A 17934-nucleotide genomic window follows, 5' to 3' on the forward strand; every position below is an offset into this window, starting at 1 on the left:
AGTGCTAGCAGTGATAACACCATTATATCAGACAGCAACAATAGATAATATGGTAGGGGAATAGTCTTATTAGTTAAATAGTTGTGTTGTTGTGATGGTACAGTGGTGAAGTGCTCAGTTGCTAACTGAAGTCGTAGTTCGAACCCACCAGTCACTCCTTGGGAGAAAAATATGGCAGTCTGCTTCTGTAAAGATTCACAGCGTTGGAAGAGTTGGCACTGACTCGACAGTGGGGTTTTTTTTTCTGGTTTTCTGTTGTTGTGCTGAAGACATACCTCTGAACCCCTACAAATGTCACAAGGGGATCTGACATGGATTTGCACACTACAGAAGACTATGCAAAGCAGTATTTAAAAAGGATCTTCTCATTCATCGCAGCACAGACTCCAGTGCCACTAAAAGCAACCATGCAAAGAACTACAGCCAATGTCTAAAAATATTAAAAAGCCCAAAGAACGAAAGAACAAAGCACTTAGTGAGCAATGGTCCTAAGAATGCATAGCATGGTCTGTCCACCCACAGGACAACAAGATCCAACAGGCAGAGCTTAGAGCACAGGTGGAATCTACTTGCATAAACCCGAGTGTGGGCTCTGCAGCGAAGCAATGATGAACCATAAATATCCCTACCCCCTCAGCTGTGCAGCTTTATTAAGCTTTAAATTAGTTCAGGACTATTAAGAAACTCCAGTGTGTTCTAGGTCAGGGGCATCACATATACCACGGGCTGCCCATCCACTGTGCAGAAGTTGTCCTGATGGCAGGAGCTGAGGACCCTCTGGCCGATCAGGACACTCTAATGAATTAGAGAATTAGCTGCAGTTCTGACTATTTGGACCAAGAGACTTCTCATTTTCTTGACGATAAATGAAATTCAAAGGTAATTCCACGTCAAAATTAGCACATTCAGGGGTCATTTAAAACTCCTCTGGTTGGGAGGTTTATTTTCGTGCTTTTTTATTTCTCCTACAAGCAGGATAATCGATCTAAAATAAAGAACCATTTACTGGAAAGAAAGACCATTCCCAGCTATTATTTTTCCAAAAATATGAGTTTTAAATGCTTAAGAACTTTTGAAAAACTTGTCATGTAATGTTTCTGCTGAAAAGACACAGAACAGAGGTGCCAAGCATACTTCTGTCTATTGCAAAACATTTCTTGGTTTTACCACTTACCAAATCTACCCTAAAGGTGGGTACTACTCTCAGAGCTCTTTGTTGCACTCAAGGTGTAAAAAACAGTAAAGCTTAGAGAAGAGAAGAAAGTAGAAAAAAAAAGATTCCTTCCTCTACACTTTGGTCTAACTCACAAAATACTGGTTATGAAAAGTCTTTTTTTAAAGGACGTAGAAATTATAGTTCATACTTACAGTCTAGCTAACAACTGTGTGACTTTAGTAAAATAAAGCTTTCTAAAATCTAATGCTAGCACTGAACAGTACACGTAAAAGTGGATGAAATGGCAAATGTTTTGTTACACACATTTCACCACAAGAAAAAGATATCTAACGCTAGAATAAAAGCTACATGAAAGCAGGCGTTTTGTCAGCTTTGTCCACTGATGTGTCTCAAGTGCCTAGAATAATTCCAGGCACATAGTAGATGTTCAATATTCGTTGAATGAATGAAAAAAACGTTATCATTAGATAATAGTCCCTACAGTCATATTTAACTCACAGTACATTTTACATAAAGTTCAACTCCATTGATGTTGAGGAAAATAACGTGAGCCCCATAATGTCAAGAACAAGAGCACATAAGAAACCTTCTAGAAAGGAGGTAGAAAATGTTGAAACTGGCAGGAAACGCAAATAGGATGTCAACTCTGTCACAATAAGGGTTGTCATGGGTTGAATTGTGCCCCCCAAAAATATGCGTCAACTTGGTTAGGCCATGATTCCCGCTATTGTGTGGTTGTCCTCCATTCTGTGATTTTCCTATGTGTTATAATCTCTGCCTGTGGTTAAAGAGGATTAGGGTGGTATGTAACACCCTTCCTCAGGTCACATCCCTGCTCCAATGTAAAGGGAGTATCCCTAGGTGTGGCCTGCACCACCTTTTACCTTACAAGAGATAAACGGAAAGGGAAGCAAGCAGAGCTGGGGACCTCCTACCACCAAGAAAGACACACAGGGAGCAGAGTGCATCCTTTGGACCTGGGGTTTCTGTGTGGAGAAGCTCCTACTTCAGGGAAAGATTGATGAGAAAGACCTTCCTCCAGAGCCGACAGAGAAAACCTTCCCTTAGAGCTGACACCCTGAATTTGGACTTGTAGCCTACTAGACTGTGAGAAAATAAAATTCTCTTTGTTAAAGCCACCCACTTGTGGTATTTCTGTTATAGCAGCACTAGATGACTAAGACAAGGGTTATAAAGCTATTCGAAGGATTCAACACTACAAATAAATAGCTCATTTTAACAACTGATTTGACTCTCCTTGACTAAAACACTTAAAAGAGTAGCTAATGGAGGGGAAAATGGACTGTTTCGAGATTCACTTCTTTTCTTTGATAATAAAACCAAACCAAACAAACCCATTGCTGTCGAGTCGATTCCAACACATAGCGACCCTTTAGCAACCCTACAGGACAGAGCAGAACTTCCCCACAGGGTTTCCAAGGAGCCGCTGGTGGATTTGAACTGCCGACCTTTTGGCGAGCAGCTGAGCTCTTAACCACTGTACCACTGGGCTCCTCTTTGATAGTAAGCAATGAAAAAAGATGGGCATCAGGAGAAAATTGGGAAGGCAAGAGACCCAGGTAAACTTTAAGTGAATGACTGGTCCCTAAGTTAATAAAATGACCACATAGTATAAGTAAAAATTACCCTGACAAGCTAAATGGGATCTTGCTTTATCTAAATAGCGTAGGCATGCTCAATGGGTACGGGAGTCAGCTAAGCACACATAATTAACGGGAGTCTTTTGAGGATGATCTGTTATGTCATCTTTCAAAAGCCCACATTAGAGTAGGTGGTTCTTTTGAAAATGAAATGCCTTTATTTGATATGAGACTCTTACTTATCCTTTATCATGACATCAGAACATTATGAAAGTTAATCTTCATAAAATGCCTGTAATAAAAAATTGCTTTATATAACTTTATTCTAATGTAAGTTAGTATTGACTCATTCTTCAGAAAGCCATCACACTTGAATATTCTCCTGTAGGCTGTGGCTATTTTGGATCAAACTAAACCATGGGTCGTAAGGTAGGTGCACCGACCCTGTAAAAACGTCACCATGACAGACTCAGATTGCTTCTTAGAGATATGTGCACTGGACTGGACTGAATACATTGTTTTTAAACATTTGTCTGGAACATTTTCACTCTGATATTCAATTTAATTAAAAATCATTTCAGTGTTTGCATGCAAGATATTGTTCCAAACACAAGGGGATTATAAGTCACAACAAACTGCTCCTACTTTGGAAGAATTTACTATCTAGAAGGAGAGATAAGGCACGCGCCCAAATAATTACTCTGCAAAGAAAATATGATAAGCACTTTAGTAGAAATACGAAGAATGTACTTTGGTAGTTGAGGAGGACAATGTGTAGAAGAGTCATTCATTCAATAGGTATTTACAGAATGCTTATTTTGTGTGAGATACTTCAGCTTTCCCTCCTCTTCTGTTCCTAATAGCTCCTTAGGAAGGAGTCTGTATTTGACCCAGGTTTAGAAGGAGTTAAGTATTTAGTTAGACATATAATGAGGAAGTGATTACTTCTGACTTGAAGGCATCATGGTGGAGGTGGCATTTGCATTGATTCTTTAAAGATAAATAGTAGGTTATTAAAAACTATTATTATTAAACATTTTTTTACTGTAGTTTAATTTATACAAGTAGAATAAACTATACTTTTTATAATGTATATTAAAAACACCAATTTTATACCCTACACATTAATCTTCCTAAGTACCAATCCAAAAACCAAACTCCTTGCTGTCGAGTTGATTTCGACTCATAGTGACTTTACAGGACAGAGTAGAAATGCCCCAACAGGGTTTCGAAGGAGCAGCTGGTGGATTCAGACTGCCTACCTTTTTGGTCAGCAGCTGTAACTCTTAACCACTGTGCCACCAGGGCTCCTTCCCAAGTACAGACACTGTAATAAATTAATGAGGTAGAGGATTTTCATAAGGGGAAATGGGGGAAAATGCTTTCTAGGTAGAGACGCCAGCAAGAATAAAGGCATAAAGGCTACAGTAATGATGAAGAATAATTTTTTGATGTGGCTGGAGTGTAGACTGCTTGGGGCGGGGGGCAGTGACACTTCTGGCAGGAAAGCATGGAGTCAGATCAGGGAGGACCCTGAATGCCATGCTAAGGAGCTTGCTTTACTCTAGTCTAGACCTTGGTGAGTCAAATGGAAAATGTCTGAACAGAACTGCTTTGTTTTGCCAACAGTGGGCAAAATGGACCAAGAGCCTAGTTGAGGCTGTATCAACGGTACCCAGGGCCCCATTCAGGGTAATGTCAATTGGAAGGGAAAGAAGAGATACTTTGGAGAGAGAAGCAACTGGATATGGTGACTGATAAGGTGTGCAAGTGAAGCAGAGACTGGCCTTAAAGATCACGTCAATGGTTCAAGAAAGGTAAGTGAGATGGTGATGACAATATACTTAATGGGTAGGGCCAGGTCTGTGGAAGGAGTTTCAGTTTTGAAGCTATGGTACTGTTGTAAAAGCTCTGGAGAGATGGCTTCTCCTGCCTCTATACCCCCAACACCCTCTGTCTGCCTGTCTGTCTCTCTCTCTCAGGGCCTCAACACACTCCACTTTACGTTACTGCCACTTGCATGTGAGGGGCAGCACAGGACCTGATACTCATTTTTATGTACCTTCCCTGCACAAAATAGAAGGCTCAAAAATGTTGGTTAAATCAGCCTCGGAATCACATCTCTTCAAATATTGCAAGTTCTCATATGATATAAATGCAGATAAATTTAAGGCGGTGACAAAAGCCTCTTGTAAAGCTGAGAGGTTATAGGATAACTTTGAGGATGAATTCTGCTCTCCACTGCTCATTCAGCTGTTGCGCCTGGTGCTGTTCTCCACTGCCGCGCTGGCGACACAGGTGTGAACATTTAAGGTAACCAGCTGTTGGTCATTATTACGTGAGGAGAGCAGGAGATGTTTGAATCACGTTAAAAACACCTTCAGTCTCTTCTACCCTTGGAGTCTAAAAGGAAGCGTCAACTGTGTGCCTGTCACAGCCTTCACGGAGGCAGGGAACACCTTGAAGATGGAAAAAAATATTGCCTAGACTTTAAAGTGAAAACTATTTGAAATGGCAATAGTGGGAATGGAAAAATGCTTCCTAGTATTTTAAAATGTCTTACACTATTGAAAGAAATTGTCTATTATCCTGAAGTGTGCACTTGACTGAGTCTGCACTTAGAGAAGCATTTGGAGAATTTTAAAATATCCTTCCTTTTAAAAAGAGAAAAAAGAAGGTCAGTGGAATGATGTGATATGTGAACATAGTATTATGTTTTAGACAGAAAATGCCAAAGAAATGTTCATATGTGATAATACTAATGCTCTCTCCTAAACTTCCAAAATTATCAGACAAAAACAACAAATCTACAAGCTGGGCAGAAGACAAATATTATTATCTTTTTTTAAAACCTAGCTTCATGCTTTACAGATGTAGTGCCTATTTATACAAACACAGAGACACATTCCTCATAAAACAGGTTCAAAACTGGGTAAGAAGAAATGACCAAAGAATTAATTACCTAAATAGGAGATTGAAATAAAGAAAAAAATTATCCTATCAAAATAAAAGACAAAAACCATGACGAAATGAGGTTTCAAAAGACCTGTGAGAAACTCATAAAAGACATAATGTGCATTTACCTGACTTTTTTCTTTCACGATTTAATTTCCAATGTTATTCACTACCATCTGATAATTGTATGAAACACTTACCCTAACCACGGGCAATTTAAACCATTTTAATTTTTATTTCAAGGCCATGAGACAAAGGAACCTATTTATTGCCTAAGCGGATTTTTTTTTTTTAAAACAAAAATTAAAGCTTAATCTTTCATGTTTTAAAAGCAAAGACTGTTTAAAATCATTTGTAATAATGCTGGAGGGAGACTTTTCCTGGATACGCAAAGTTGAAATAATAAATTTACAATTATTTAAAAAAATTAATAGTTTGGAGGATTAAATTGTCCCTTTCCTCTCTGGATGAATTTGTCTGAAGCTGAAGAAACGGTATTTAAAAACAGGGTAAAACAAAGCCCTTTGTGGCAGTGGTGGCATGAGGTTTCAATGCATTTCACAGTTTGACGGGACTTTTTAATGGTACAACAGCAAGATCTATTTATTCTTATTTAAAAAATAAATAACGGCACTGACTTTAGGGACTGCTCCCAAGCCCTTTTACTTCAGAGGAAATTGCTCTGATTAAGTAGAGACGTGAATTCTACTAACCACATTTTCTGTGACTTTGAAAAAGTCCCTGATGGAAATTAGACAAATAATTTACTTTCACTTAAATGCCAGATTTTTTTTAGTTACACTTAAGAAAAATAATTGAAATTGTAGATTCAAATCGTTTCTGCTGCTACACTTCAGGATTCCAATGAAATACTTTCAGCTATTATGCAAGGCGTTTCTCAATAGAGAAGAGAAAAATCACTTTCAATGAGACCTCAGTTAGCAGAATCTACGGACGGGCAGAATGCCACTTTGAGAGTAAAGGGAAAGACGCTTTGCTAGTGATGAGTTTTGATAGGAGAAGGAAAAAAGAATATACATCTCGAAGCACATCTTCCCTTTCACAATATAGTCTCAGGAAAAAACTAAAAATGTCTAATATGTTTTAAGATTTATCTCTGACAAATACTTAGGCCATCTTCCTAGGTGAAGAACCCCACATTTTTAAGGAGGTTACAACCTACTCATGACAGTCACCATACTGTACAGAATGGATGTGGACCCCTGACATGGACCGCATCTCTCACTCCCTCCACCCTCCTCTGCAGTGCCACTGGCTTCCTGACTAGCCTGAGGTCATGCCAGGCTCCCTCCTGCCTCACAGCCTTTTCATTACCTCTTTCTTCTGCCTCTAATACTCTTAACCCAGGTATCTACATGCTTTTTGCCTTCTTCTTCTTCTTTTTTTTTTTAATAGTTTATTTTAGGTGAAACTATACACAGCAAGACCCACTCCCATTCCACAGTTTCTAACCATAGTGATCAATGACACTGGTTACATTCTTCGTATTGTGTCAACATTCTTGTTGTTTCTGTTCTAGTTGTTTCACCACCGTTGACTTAAACTTCCTGCCCTCCAACCTCTTATCTATGCTTTAAAATAGCTGTTGTCCCTTTGGTCTTATATAATTTTTGTTTTTGTTTTTTAAAGAATGCAATACTCAAGGGTGACAACGTTTACTTTTTGACCTAAACAGTTACTAGTTTAAAGATGACTTCAGGCAACAGTTTCAATTCAAGGTTTGAAGAGTAATCCAGAGCAAGGCTTCCTTCATTTTATTAAGGTTTCTGCTCAAACGCCACCTTTTGAGAGAGGCCTTCTTTGACCACACTAAATAAAATACCCTCCATCAGCCCCCTTCAATATCGACTCATAGCAACCCCATGTGACAGAGCAGAACTGCCCCCCATAGGGTTTTCTCAGCTGTAATCTTCACAGGAGCAGATCGCAAGGTCTTTCTCCTGCGGAGCCGCCGCTAGGTGGGTTTGAACTGCCAACCTTTGGGTTAGCAGCTGAGTGCTTAATTGCTGCATCACCAGGGCTCCTTATCACATATATGTCATATATATTTATTAGCTTACTGTCTGAGCTCCCCTAAGACCCATGAGAGCAGTAATTATGTCTGTTCCATTCACTCCTGTATCCATAGCACCTATGATAATGCCTAACACTATGCAGGCACCTAATACATATTATTTATTGAGTTACATTATCTACACTGATCATCTTATATCTGCTTTTGACCTTGGCTGCTTAAACAGACATGTCTTCTTTTAAAGAAGAATTAATGTTTTAATATTAATTTTTATTCCACAATGGAAGAATGTATTTTAATAGAGTTAAATGAATCCACAAACAAATAAAAGGCCACATCCCCTTAATGAAAATGTTCCTTTATGATAATGGTTTGCCTTTGCAATAGCAGAGAAATCTTAATATAACTACAATATTAAATATATCAAAGTTAAATCACTTAAGGACTGATGGTCCAAAATGTGGGTTATACAGCTCCTTGCTTTTCTTCCTTCTCTACTTTGTTACTGTGAGTTGGTCATTTTCTTCTGGTTACCCTCTCAATAAAAGGGAGAGAAGACGAAGGCCAAGGTTGGAAAATTTACAATAATTTTTTTCTCCCAAAACTAAGTTAATATTCTTTTTTTAAACAAAAAGCTAGTCCTCTTCACTTCTATGTAAACAAACAACAAAGCACTCAGATTACAAGTGATCTTTAGTTTTTCTCCCAAAATAAAATAAAATATGGTTAAAAACACCAGCTTCTCATTAATAATACAATCACATGTATATACAATACTCTGTGCTGCTTTAATGTAAGCATTTCAAGTCCTCTCAGGGAGGTAAATTCTTACTTTAAGAAAAAAATACCTTCCAATCTGATTTATAAAACAGATAAATTAGAGAGGCCAATGTTTTTGTTTTTAAGAAAAAAAAAATCACTATTATTTTTCTATGGGGGCAATTTATCATGTCAAAAACATTTACTTCTCAAAAGGAGTCTCTAAAGGATTTACTTAAATAAAAAGTTTATATACTGCATTAAAGCTCTAATTTATTGGAAAAATATGACTTACAGTTGATTTTTCAGCAATACTATTCACTGAATTAAATGGGGCCCACATATAATAATGATACATTTTTGAAGGCATTTTAGAGAATAAAGTCAATGCGTTTTTATGCTGTTGCTATGAGATTATAACACATTAAAGATGAATCTGCCAGCCTCTTGTAAACATCTCTTACGTTTCTCCTTCAAAACCGCTCTCAGGGTGAAATGTACTAGATACAGTGTTTTATAAACAAACCAAGGTCTACTGCTTCTGAGAGTGACACAGGTTCAAAGAACGTGCTTCACTGCTCCCTGAAGTCAATAGCCTTAAGAAAGCTGACCTGCAGTGTGCTGTATCTTTTATTATGTATTTTCCTGAAAGAAAGCCCTGCACAACTACATTAACATTGCTTCAACACTTAGCTAATCTTTTGGACATAGCTCATAGAGGGTCATGGGATTTTCAAAGTTAGAAGGAAGCTTAGAGCTTGTCCAGGCCAACTCCTTCAAGTAACAGAGAAGGAGATGAGATCATCTATCTAGCAAGGTCTAGAAAACTCAGAAAGGAAGAGAAGTCACTGAAACATTCCACTGTTTTTTGTTGTTGTTTTTTTTACACAAATCATGGTATCTAAGCAACCACATTATGTCTGGCTTGTAGAAAAAGAAAAATGGCACCTGCTTTTGAATAAGGCAGCAAAATTTTGGGGGAAAAAAGACTTTAAATTACATAGTCAATTTTCTTGACTGCAAAAGAACAAAAATGTTCCTCTCTACACCATGGATTTTAAAATCAAATATGAAGGATAAAGCTGGTGGGCAACATAACACTAGAATGATTAGAGGTTTTGAGATTTAAAAGAATTCTTAAATTACCAGAAAGATTTAAAAAAAAAAAAAAAAGACTATCTGAGGCTCTTTGTAACCATAGACTTAAAAGTGAGAATTGAATGGATGATATAGACCTTTTTTTAAACAAAACGAATCATTAGTAGGGTGGATTCTCTTACTAAATACTTTTTTCATCTTTTCCTTGGAAAATAAAACATGTTCAAACTTTGTTTCAAATGAATGAACGAATGAACAAATAAACAAAATAACCTAGATGCCCAGAAATAATTTCCTATCTCTGTCCTGGACACATCTACCTTTGTCCAGACATATGCATTGTTCATGGAGCCGTAGTGGTGCAGTGGTTAAAGTACTCGGCTGCTGACTGAAAGGTTGGTAGTTTGAATCCACTAACCATTCCACGGGAGAAAGATGTGGCAGTCTGCTTCCGTAAAGATTTACAGCCTCGGAAACCCTACTCTGTCTTATGGGGTTGCTGTGAGTCAGAATGGACTCGACGGCAGTGAGTATATGGACTGCTCTTCCCGCATCATCCGAAAGGGAAGAACAGCACTTCTTACCAGGGCTTGTGAGGGCTCCCAGGGCACTGCTCGTTGTAGAGAGAGGATTTGCGTTGGTGGTGGTGGCTGAGGTCTGGGCCGCGGCTGCAGCGGCAGCCAGTGTGGCCAGATTCTGTAACTGTAAAGCATTCATGCCTGTGGAGGGGAGAAAATGTAATTTTAGCAATATGGCCAACTTTCCCAGTTTCCAAACAAGAGATGGCTTATAAAAGCATCAGGGCAGGTGACAAGAGCAGATGAGCCCTCCACTAATCCCTGTGATGTCATGCTGTGCTCGGTAGGAGCTGCCTTGGTATTCTGCACAGTAATCCCATCTGGATGGGCAGTCTCTATCCCTTTTCTCTGACAACTCCTAGCTGCCATGATTGGGGTGCTGCTAAAGCTCAGAGGTCAGCTTCTTTAGCTCTTCTATTCTGCTACAATCTTCTACTCCTAGAGACCCCAGCAGCTAAAAAGGGTAACTGAATTCCATCCCACACTTCTTCTCAGGAAAGTCACCTCACTGTGGTGCTGGCTGTCCTAACCCAGGACATGCTTATCAACTGCCCTCTCTCTATGCTGTACAGATAAACAGAAAAGACAAGTAAGCAATTCCTCTGTGCTGACTGGCCACAGTAGGGCCTTGTGGACTGGCAACTTCTAATATGTAGCTGTCAAAAAATGGTGAGATCTGGGCTTGGATAGATGGAGAGAGGAGCTCAGAAAAATAAATAGCAAAGAGAAATAAAAATTTGCAAGAACACAAGGGTGGGATTAGCAGAAAGACTTGGGACAATGATCTGACACAGGGAGGCTGGCTGTGCCTCGGTGCAGACTGGGCCTGGTGTCTATGCTATGCATACTTTTTTTTTTTTAATGCACACTTTAAATATCGTTTATCCTCCCCCTTCTATTTCTCAACCCAAAGGTTTTCTGAAAGTTCAAAATGTTTTTCCCTGATTCACTTAACAGCTAGAGCAACGAACGTACGTGCGAGAAGCAGGAAAGAGTAGTTCTTTCCTTATACAGAGGAATTGTATAGACAAAGATATTGGACTTAAATAATCAGCTTAATTTTACCTTCTTCTCAAATCCAGATACTTAATAAATGTTTATTGATCAAATTTAATCGGCTTTAGGTAAAGTGGCCTGATAATGGCTTCCTCCTATGTTGGGAGTGAATGGAGAGCAGCAAGAGAATAGTCTAGCTACACATCTCTGCAGGTTTCCAACCACTGGTGTGGAGCCCTCAGCATAAGCATGGCTCAGAAAGCAGCTGATGAGCACTGATTCTGTTCCTCTGCCCTGTCCTCCTCAATCGGGGCATAGTTCTACACAAAAACGAGTGGCTGATGTCTTTGTGGCAAAACGGGCTCTCGTTTTGCTCCAAATGATGCTCCATCTTCTTTCCAAGAGATATCCAGACTGGTTGGCTTATGGTGAAATCCAAACACTTGTTTCTCAAAGCCCACTTATTTCATGGGGATGCTTAGGAGCAGGGAACAAGTATTTGTGGAATCCTGTGAATTTCTGCAGGAAAAGAGCAGACTTCAGGCAACCCTGCTTTATCAGGCAAACGCAACTGTGAACAAAGCCCTCTCTTGTTCTCTCTGATCAAGGGTCAAACAGTGTCACGTTTATGAGAATGTGGGAGTTGAGAAAGCACTGGTCTTATTTTTCAGTAATATTGTTGTTGTTAGGTTAGGTACCTTTGAGTTGGTTCCTGCTCATAACGACCCTATGTACAACAGAATGAAACACTGCCCGGGTCCTGCGCCATCCTCACAATCACTGCTGTTTGAGCTCATTGTTCACGGCCACTGTGTCAATCCATCTCATCGAGGGTCCTCCTCTTTTTCACTGACCCTTTACTTTACCAAGCATAATGTCCTTCTCCAGGGACTGGTCCCTTCTGATAACATGTCCAAAGTACATGAGACAAAGTCTCACCATCCTGGCTTCTAAGGAGCATTCTGGCTGTACTTCTTTCAAGCCAGATTTGTTCCTTCTTCTGGCAGTCCATGGTATACTCAATATTCTCTGCCAATGCTATAATTTGAAGGCATCAATTCTTCTTCAGTCTTCCTTATTCATCGTCCAGCATTCTCATGCACGCGAGGTAACTGAAAATACCATGGCTCAGGTCAGAAGCATGTCAGTCCTCAAAGTGACATCTTTGCTTTTTAACAATTAAAAGAGGTCTTTTGCAGCAGATCTGCCCAATGCAATGTCGTTTTATTTCCTGACTGCTGCTTCCATGGGTGTTGACTGTGGACCCAAGTAAAATGAAATCCTTGACAACTTCCAATATTTTTTCCATTTATTATGATGTTGCTTATTGATCCAGTTGTGAAGATTTTTGTTTTATGTTGAGGTGTAATAGATACTGATCTTTGATCTTCATCAGGAAGTGCTTCAAGTCCTCCTCGATTTCAGGAAGCAAGGTTGTGGTATCTGCATATCACAGTTGTTAATGAGTCTTCCTCCAATCCTGATGCCCCGTTCTTCTACACATTGTCCAGTTTCTTGGATTATTCGCTCAGCATACAGATTGAATAAGCATGACGAAAGGCTATAACCATGACACACAGTTTTCCTGCTTTTAAACCGTGCAGTATCCCCTTGTTCTGTATGAACAACTGCCTTTGGTCTATGTACAGGTTCTTCATGAGCACAATTAAGTGTTCTGGAATTCCCATTCTTTGCAATGTTATCCATAATGTGTTAAAACCCACACAGTCAAATGTCTTTGCATAGTCGATAAAGCACAGGTAAACATCTTTCTGGAATTCTCTGCTGTCAGCCAAGATCCATTTAACACCAGCAATGATGTAATACTTTAGAAAAATGGAAATGGAAGAAATATGGGAGCTGCCTGGCATTAGTGCAGACCCACCAGGACTTAGCGAGGGGCTTCTATTCCCTGAAAGCAACCTCAATGCACTTCACGTTTCAGTTTGACAACAGCCCAGATTTTGAGTTATTTTGCAAGAGAAGAGATACATTTGTACTGATCCATCTGTCCCCTCTTGTAAATAATGTTGCCTCTAATGGTTTAATGATGTAAACCAGATGACCAGACTATACCACCAACAGACGACTGAGCATACAAGAGGGTTTAACATTGAAATTAAAACCTACGACATGCATCTGGCACATATTAGTGATAAGCAAACTCATTATTCTAGGCTTGGGTCATAGGCTCCTCCTCCAGGAAATCTCCTCTGACCCTCCCCAGATGGGAGGAATCCTGCAGTAAGGACCATAGAATTCCAGAGCTAGAAGGAAGTGTATAGATTGTCTAGCTTAACCCACTCATTTCAGACAGAGGCAATCACATCTTTGGCCAAGGTCTCTCAGCCTGTGGACAGCAGAAGTTCCTGATTTCTGGTTCAGTGCTCTCTGCACACCTCACAGCCTTCCTCTGAAGAAGACTAATAGTTTTCATTTAACGAGGGCACTTTCTGTGTGTTAGCAGCAAACCCCCTTACCTCTTTGTACAACCCTTTTTGTGGCTCTCGGCATATCCTACTTTACATATCCTACTCTGACATAATTTATAAGTATTTTTTACCTTTGTAACTAGATATTAAGTTCCTTGAGGACAAAAATTTTGTCTTATTCACTTTCAAGTCTATTTAAACACACACAAACACATCAGTGCTGTATACGTAGTAGGTGATGGGTAAGTCTTTGTTGGATGAATGAACACGGTAACACAAGGTATGAAATTTCCATAACTTGTATTGTCTATAGATCCAACGACATTTTTAGTTTTCCCCATTCTTTGTTAATGCTTCAGTATTTACAACAGCATCAAATATTGACTGTTTTCCGTCAATCGTTAATTAATCCATTTTACAAATATTTATTAGGGCCATGTTAATTCCTTATCTCACCAACATTCATTAAAAGATAAAAGTCCTGGAGCCAAGTCCACAACAGTCAGGTTCTCTATACCACTGTGTCCTCTCCCTTCGGAATCCAAGGCTGAGGGCTTGTGTGCCCCCCGTAAATCCCTTTTTAAAGTTTTCCCTTCGCACATTTTTCCACCTGAATCTTTGGCATTCTGTTCAACCTTTCCCTGCTTCCACATGGTAAAGCAAGGCAGAGGACTGAGACAGAAAGGCTCTACGGCACCATGCTGGGGGTGGTTAACGCTGAAGGAAGCAGAAATGAGGAGTGGAAAGGAGAGACCATTATGATTTCCAGCACCTGAGGGATTTGGGAAAAGATGAGATGGGAGAATCAACCAGGCATTTGCCATCCATCCACCCATCTATCCAACCATTCACCCACCCACCAACCCACCAGCCAACTAACCAGAAGTTACTGAGTGGCAGGGGCTTCATAGTGGGACATCACTACCTGTCCCTTCTATCCTATTCCTTTCGTGATCCCTGCGCGCTGTCCCTGTGAGGCTTTTTCAGTCTGCCTGCCCCTCATCCTGAGAAATAAGGGCTTGGAATACCCAGAGGCTGAAAAGGGCAACTTCCTTGCCAACTTTTTTGGGTTAGGGCCTCCCATTTCCAGCCCTGACTCCCCACATTTCTGCTTTTCTCAATGCAGGGTCTGGTAGAGGCATCTCTCTCTTCACCTTATACTTGTTTTCCTAGGGCTTAGAATGCACAACACTCTCAGCTTGGTGACAACAGTGACGACAACAGCAGCAACGACCACCATTTAGTGGAGGCAGTGCAGGCTGGTTAAAAACAGGGCAGAAACCACTCTCAGACTGTTGTCATTGTTAGCTGCTATAGAGTTGGCCTGATGCATGGGACCCCACGCACAACAGAATGAAACGCTGCCTGGTCTTGCAACATCCTACAATCAGTTGGGGATAGGACCACTGTGATCCATAGGGTTTTCATTGGCTGGGTTTTGGAGGTACATCACCAGATCTTTCTTCCTAGACCATCTTATTCTGGAAGGTCCTCTACGGAAGCTCCACTGAAGTCTGTTCAGCATCACAGTAACACGCAAGCCTCCACTGACAAAACAGGTGGTGGCTGTGCTAGAGGTGCCTTGGCCAGGAATTAAACCTGGGCCTCCTGCATGGATGATGACAATTCTACCACTGAACTTGGGTTTAAATCCTGTCTCTATCTCACCTCAACAAAAACAACAACAACAACAAAAATCCCATTGCTGTCAAGTCGATTCCGATTCATAGTGACCCTATAGGACAGAGTAGATCTGCCCACAGAGTTTCCAAGGAGCGCCTGGTGGCTTCGAACTGCTCACCTTTCAGTTAGCAGCCATAGCTCTTAACCATTACGCCACCAGGGTTTCCCCATCTCACCTACTACCATCGATATCACTTTGGGCAAATTGTTTAACTGTTTGTGCCTCAGATTTTTCAACTGGGATCAAAAGTGGGATTTAAAGTAGAACAACATCTTAAGGTTATGAGATTAAATAAGTCACTACATGTAATGCTCAAAGAACAATGCCTAGTGCAGAGTAAGCTAACAGAATAAGCTCTATTAGCTAAAATACTAATTGTAATAATATTGCTTCAAATAATAATGATAATGGAAATAAGAATAATGTGCCAGGCATGATTCTCCGTGCTTTACATGCAGTCTCTTATTTAATACTCATAAGAAATCCAAAGGATATAGGTACCATTATTATTGTGCATGTTATAGAAAGAGGAAACTGAGGCACAGAGAGGTTAAAACCATTACCCATTCTCCAAGGGACACTTCCTGAATAAACGGTTCCAGGTGAACATCAGGAGAGTCCTGCTTTCTTTCCTAGCGTGCCTGTCCTCTCCCTGCCCATCTGGCCTCCCCATTAGTGTTCCTTCTACCCTCTTGGTTCCCATCTGGAGCTCTTCTTCCTTCCTCCTCATCAGGTCTTGGTCTCCCTTTATTTTGCACCTTGGAGAAGTTTATGGGGGTAGAGGAGGGAGTGAGAGGAAGATAAGGAGCAGCAGAACACAGAGTTTCAAAAGGAAATACGGCTGGGGCATTAAAAGTAAACTCTTACTCCCTCCACACATTCACGTACAGTGGCCTTGTTAACCTTCAACAGAATGTAGACAGAAAAGATGTAGGGTGAGGTATTTTAGTCCGGTATGGCCAAGCATAGGTCTTGCTTAGTAGAAACACTGGATCTAAGAGATAACATTTTAAAACACTGCTCTCTGCTCAGTTTATGGGTGCTTGAACCAGAGTGCAAGGGACTGCATTTGTGATCTTGTCTTCATTAGTAGCTAAGAACTGAGTTAGCCAGTAACCACACCAAAAACCAAACCAAAACCAAACCTGTTGCCGTCGAGTTGATTCGACTCATAGAGACCCTATAGGACAGAGTTCCACACGGTTTCCAAGGAGCGGCTGGTGGATTCCAACTGTAGATCTTTTGGTTAGCAGCTGAACTGAACCACACAGTAAGTAACTATTCACTACACTTTGCTCTCTACATTACTTAATCCTTTAATTTCTTAATGTGATTAACTTTTGCATCCATTAGCAATCTCAGATATCATAGATCACTACTTTTTTCCTCAGTAAACAAATGGACCGTGACCTCCTTCTCCTGACTACTGAGCCAACTGCAGAGCTGTGTTTCCCCTACATGTAAGTCACGGTGAGTTGGAGGTTCTAAACCAGATGTCTACTGATGGGTTCCCAGGGGTCTAGGAACTCCTGGCAATTCTATGAAAAAGCGAGCGTGTGATGTGTATGCACAAAAAGCTTAAGGACCTCTGATTTATCTAAATAACCTTAAAGAGATACATGTCCTAGTAGAAAACCACTGAATGAGAGGCCTAGGGCTAGGGCAGTGACTGTGACTTGAGGAATCAACAGCAGGAATTAAAGCTGAGGAATGATGACAATGAGAAAAAGGAAAGAAAGCGGGTCCTTCTCCCATTCAGAACAGACACACAGACAAGCCAACAAAAGAAAGACCAACAAGCCAAAGAGTCTCCAGTCTTAGCTGCATTCCTGGGAACTGAACATCCAAGCTGGCAGCTGAAACTGAGGGAGGGCCATGCAGAGGCTGAACCTAGAAAGCACAAGAGAGCAGGCAGATGGAGATCCCAAAGGAACTCCTTCTCCCCTCGGAGGCTTTACTTCTGCTGGACATAAGGCTGTGGGCAATGAAGGCACCTTATTCTCCTGAGCAGAGCGCTCTTCTGTCTAGCCAAGCAGATCAGTAGTCTGGGCCAGAGATCTCAAGACAATTCTTTAGTCCATTCCTTCCCTAAGAAACCCTCACTGTGGGCAAGAAGGACCTTCCAGCAGCACTCCCTGCTCTTCTAAATGCTACTGATGTCTCATGCCATCTGTTGCATCACAGTAATAATCCTGGGTATGTGAAAAGAGCTTGGGAAATTTTCATAGGGCAAAATGTTTCTGGACCCTTCCCTGGCAACAGCATACATCCTTGGTGACTGGTGTTTTGGATCTCCCTACCACACTTTCCAACAGTAAGAGAACCCTTAACTTGTACTGCAGACACCTCACCCACATAACCATCCCCTCTCATTTAGGGAAGGGGAGTGGGGGACAAGCTGCTTCAGAAAAAGGCATTTGCCCCAAGTAAGGAAATCAGGTGGAGATGTTCTCAGAAAACATGACCACACAGTGTGCTTCACCCTACTTCCTTAGCTATTCCAGGCTTTGCCTGCATCACCGTTTTCTTCACTGACAACATCTGATCCAAGCCTACTCATGAATGGGGAATAGGAGTTCTTTCTTGTATTTAACTCACTGTGATCATGTGCTAAGCCAG

General features: G+C 40.7%; 1 protein-coding gene across 16 annotated transcripts in view; it reads right to left on the bottom strand.

The window, feature by feature from the left end:
• CELF2 (CUGBP Elav-like family member 2) overlaps positions 1–17934 on the bottom strand; it is a 389761-nt gene that overhangs the window by 43330 nt on the left and 328497 nt on the right. For all 16 annotated transcript variants that reach the window (XM_023734375.1, XM_004379694.2, XM_023734378.1 and 13 more), the window contains one exon: positions 10210–10344. In XM_023734375.1, coding sequence (XP_023590143.1) covers positions 10210–10344 — 135 coding nt within the window. The remainder of the gene's footprint in view (positions 1–10209; positions 10345–17934) is intronic.

This window comes from Trichechus manatus, unplaced genomic scaffold (assembly GCF_000243295.1).
Source record: "Trichechus manatus latirostris isolate Lorelei unplaced genomic scaffold, TriManLat1.0 scaffold00067, whole genome shotgun sequence".
In the NCBI taxonomy this organism is placed as follows: Eukaryota; Metazoa; Chordata; class Mammalia; order Sirenia; family Trichechidae; genus Trichechus; species Trichechus manatus.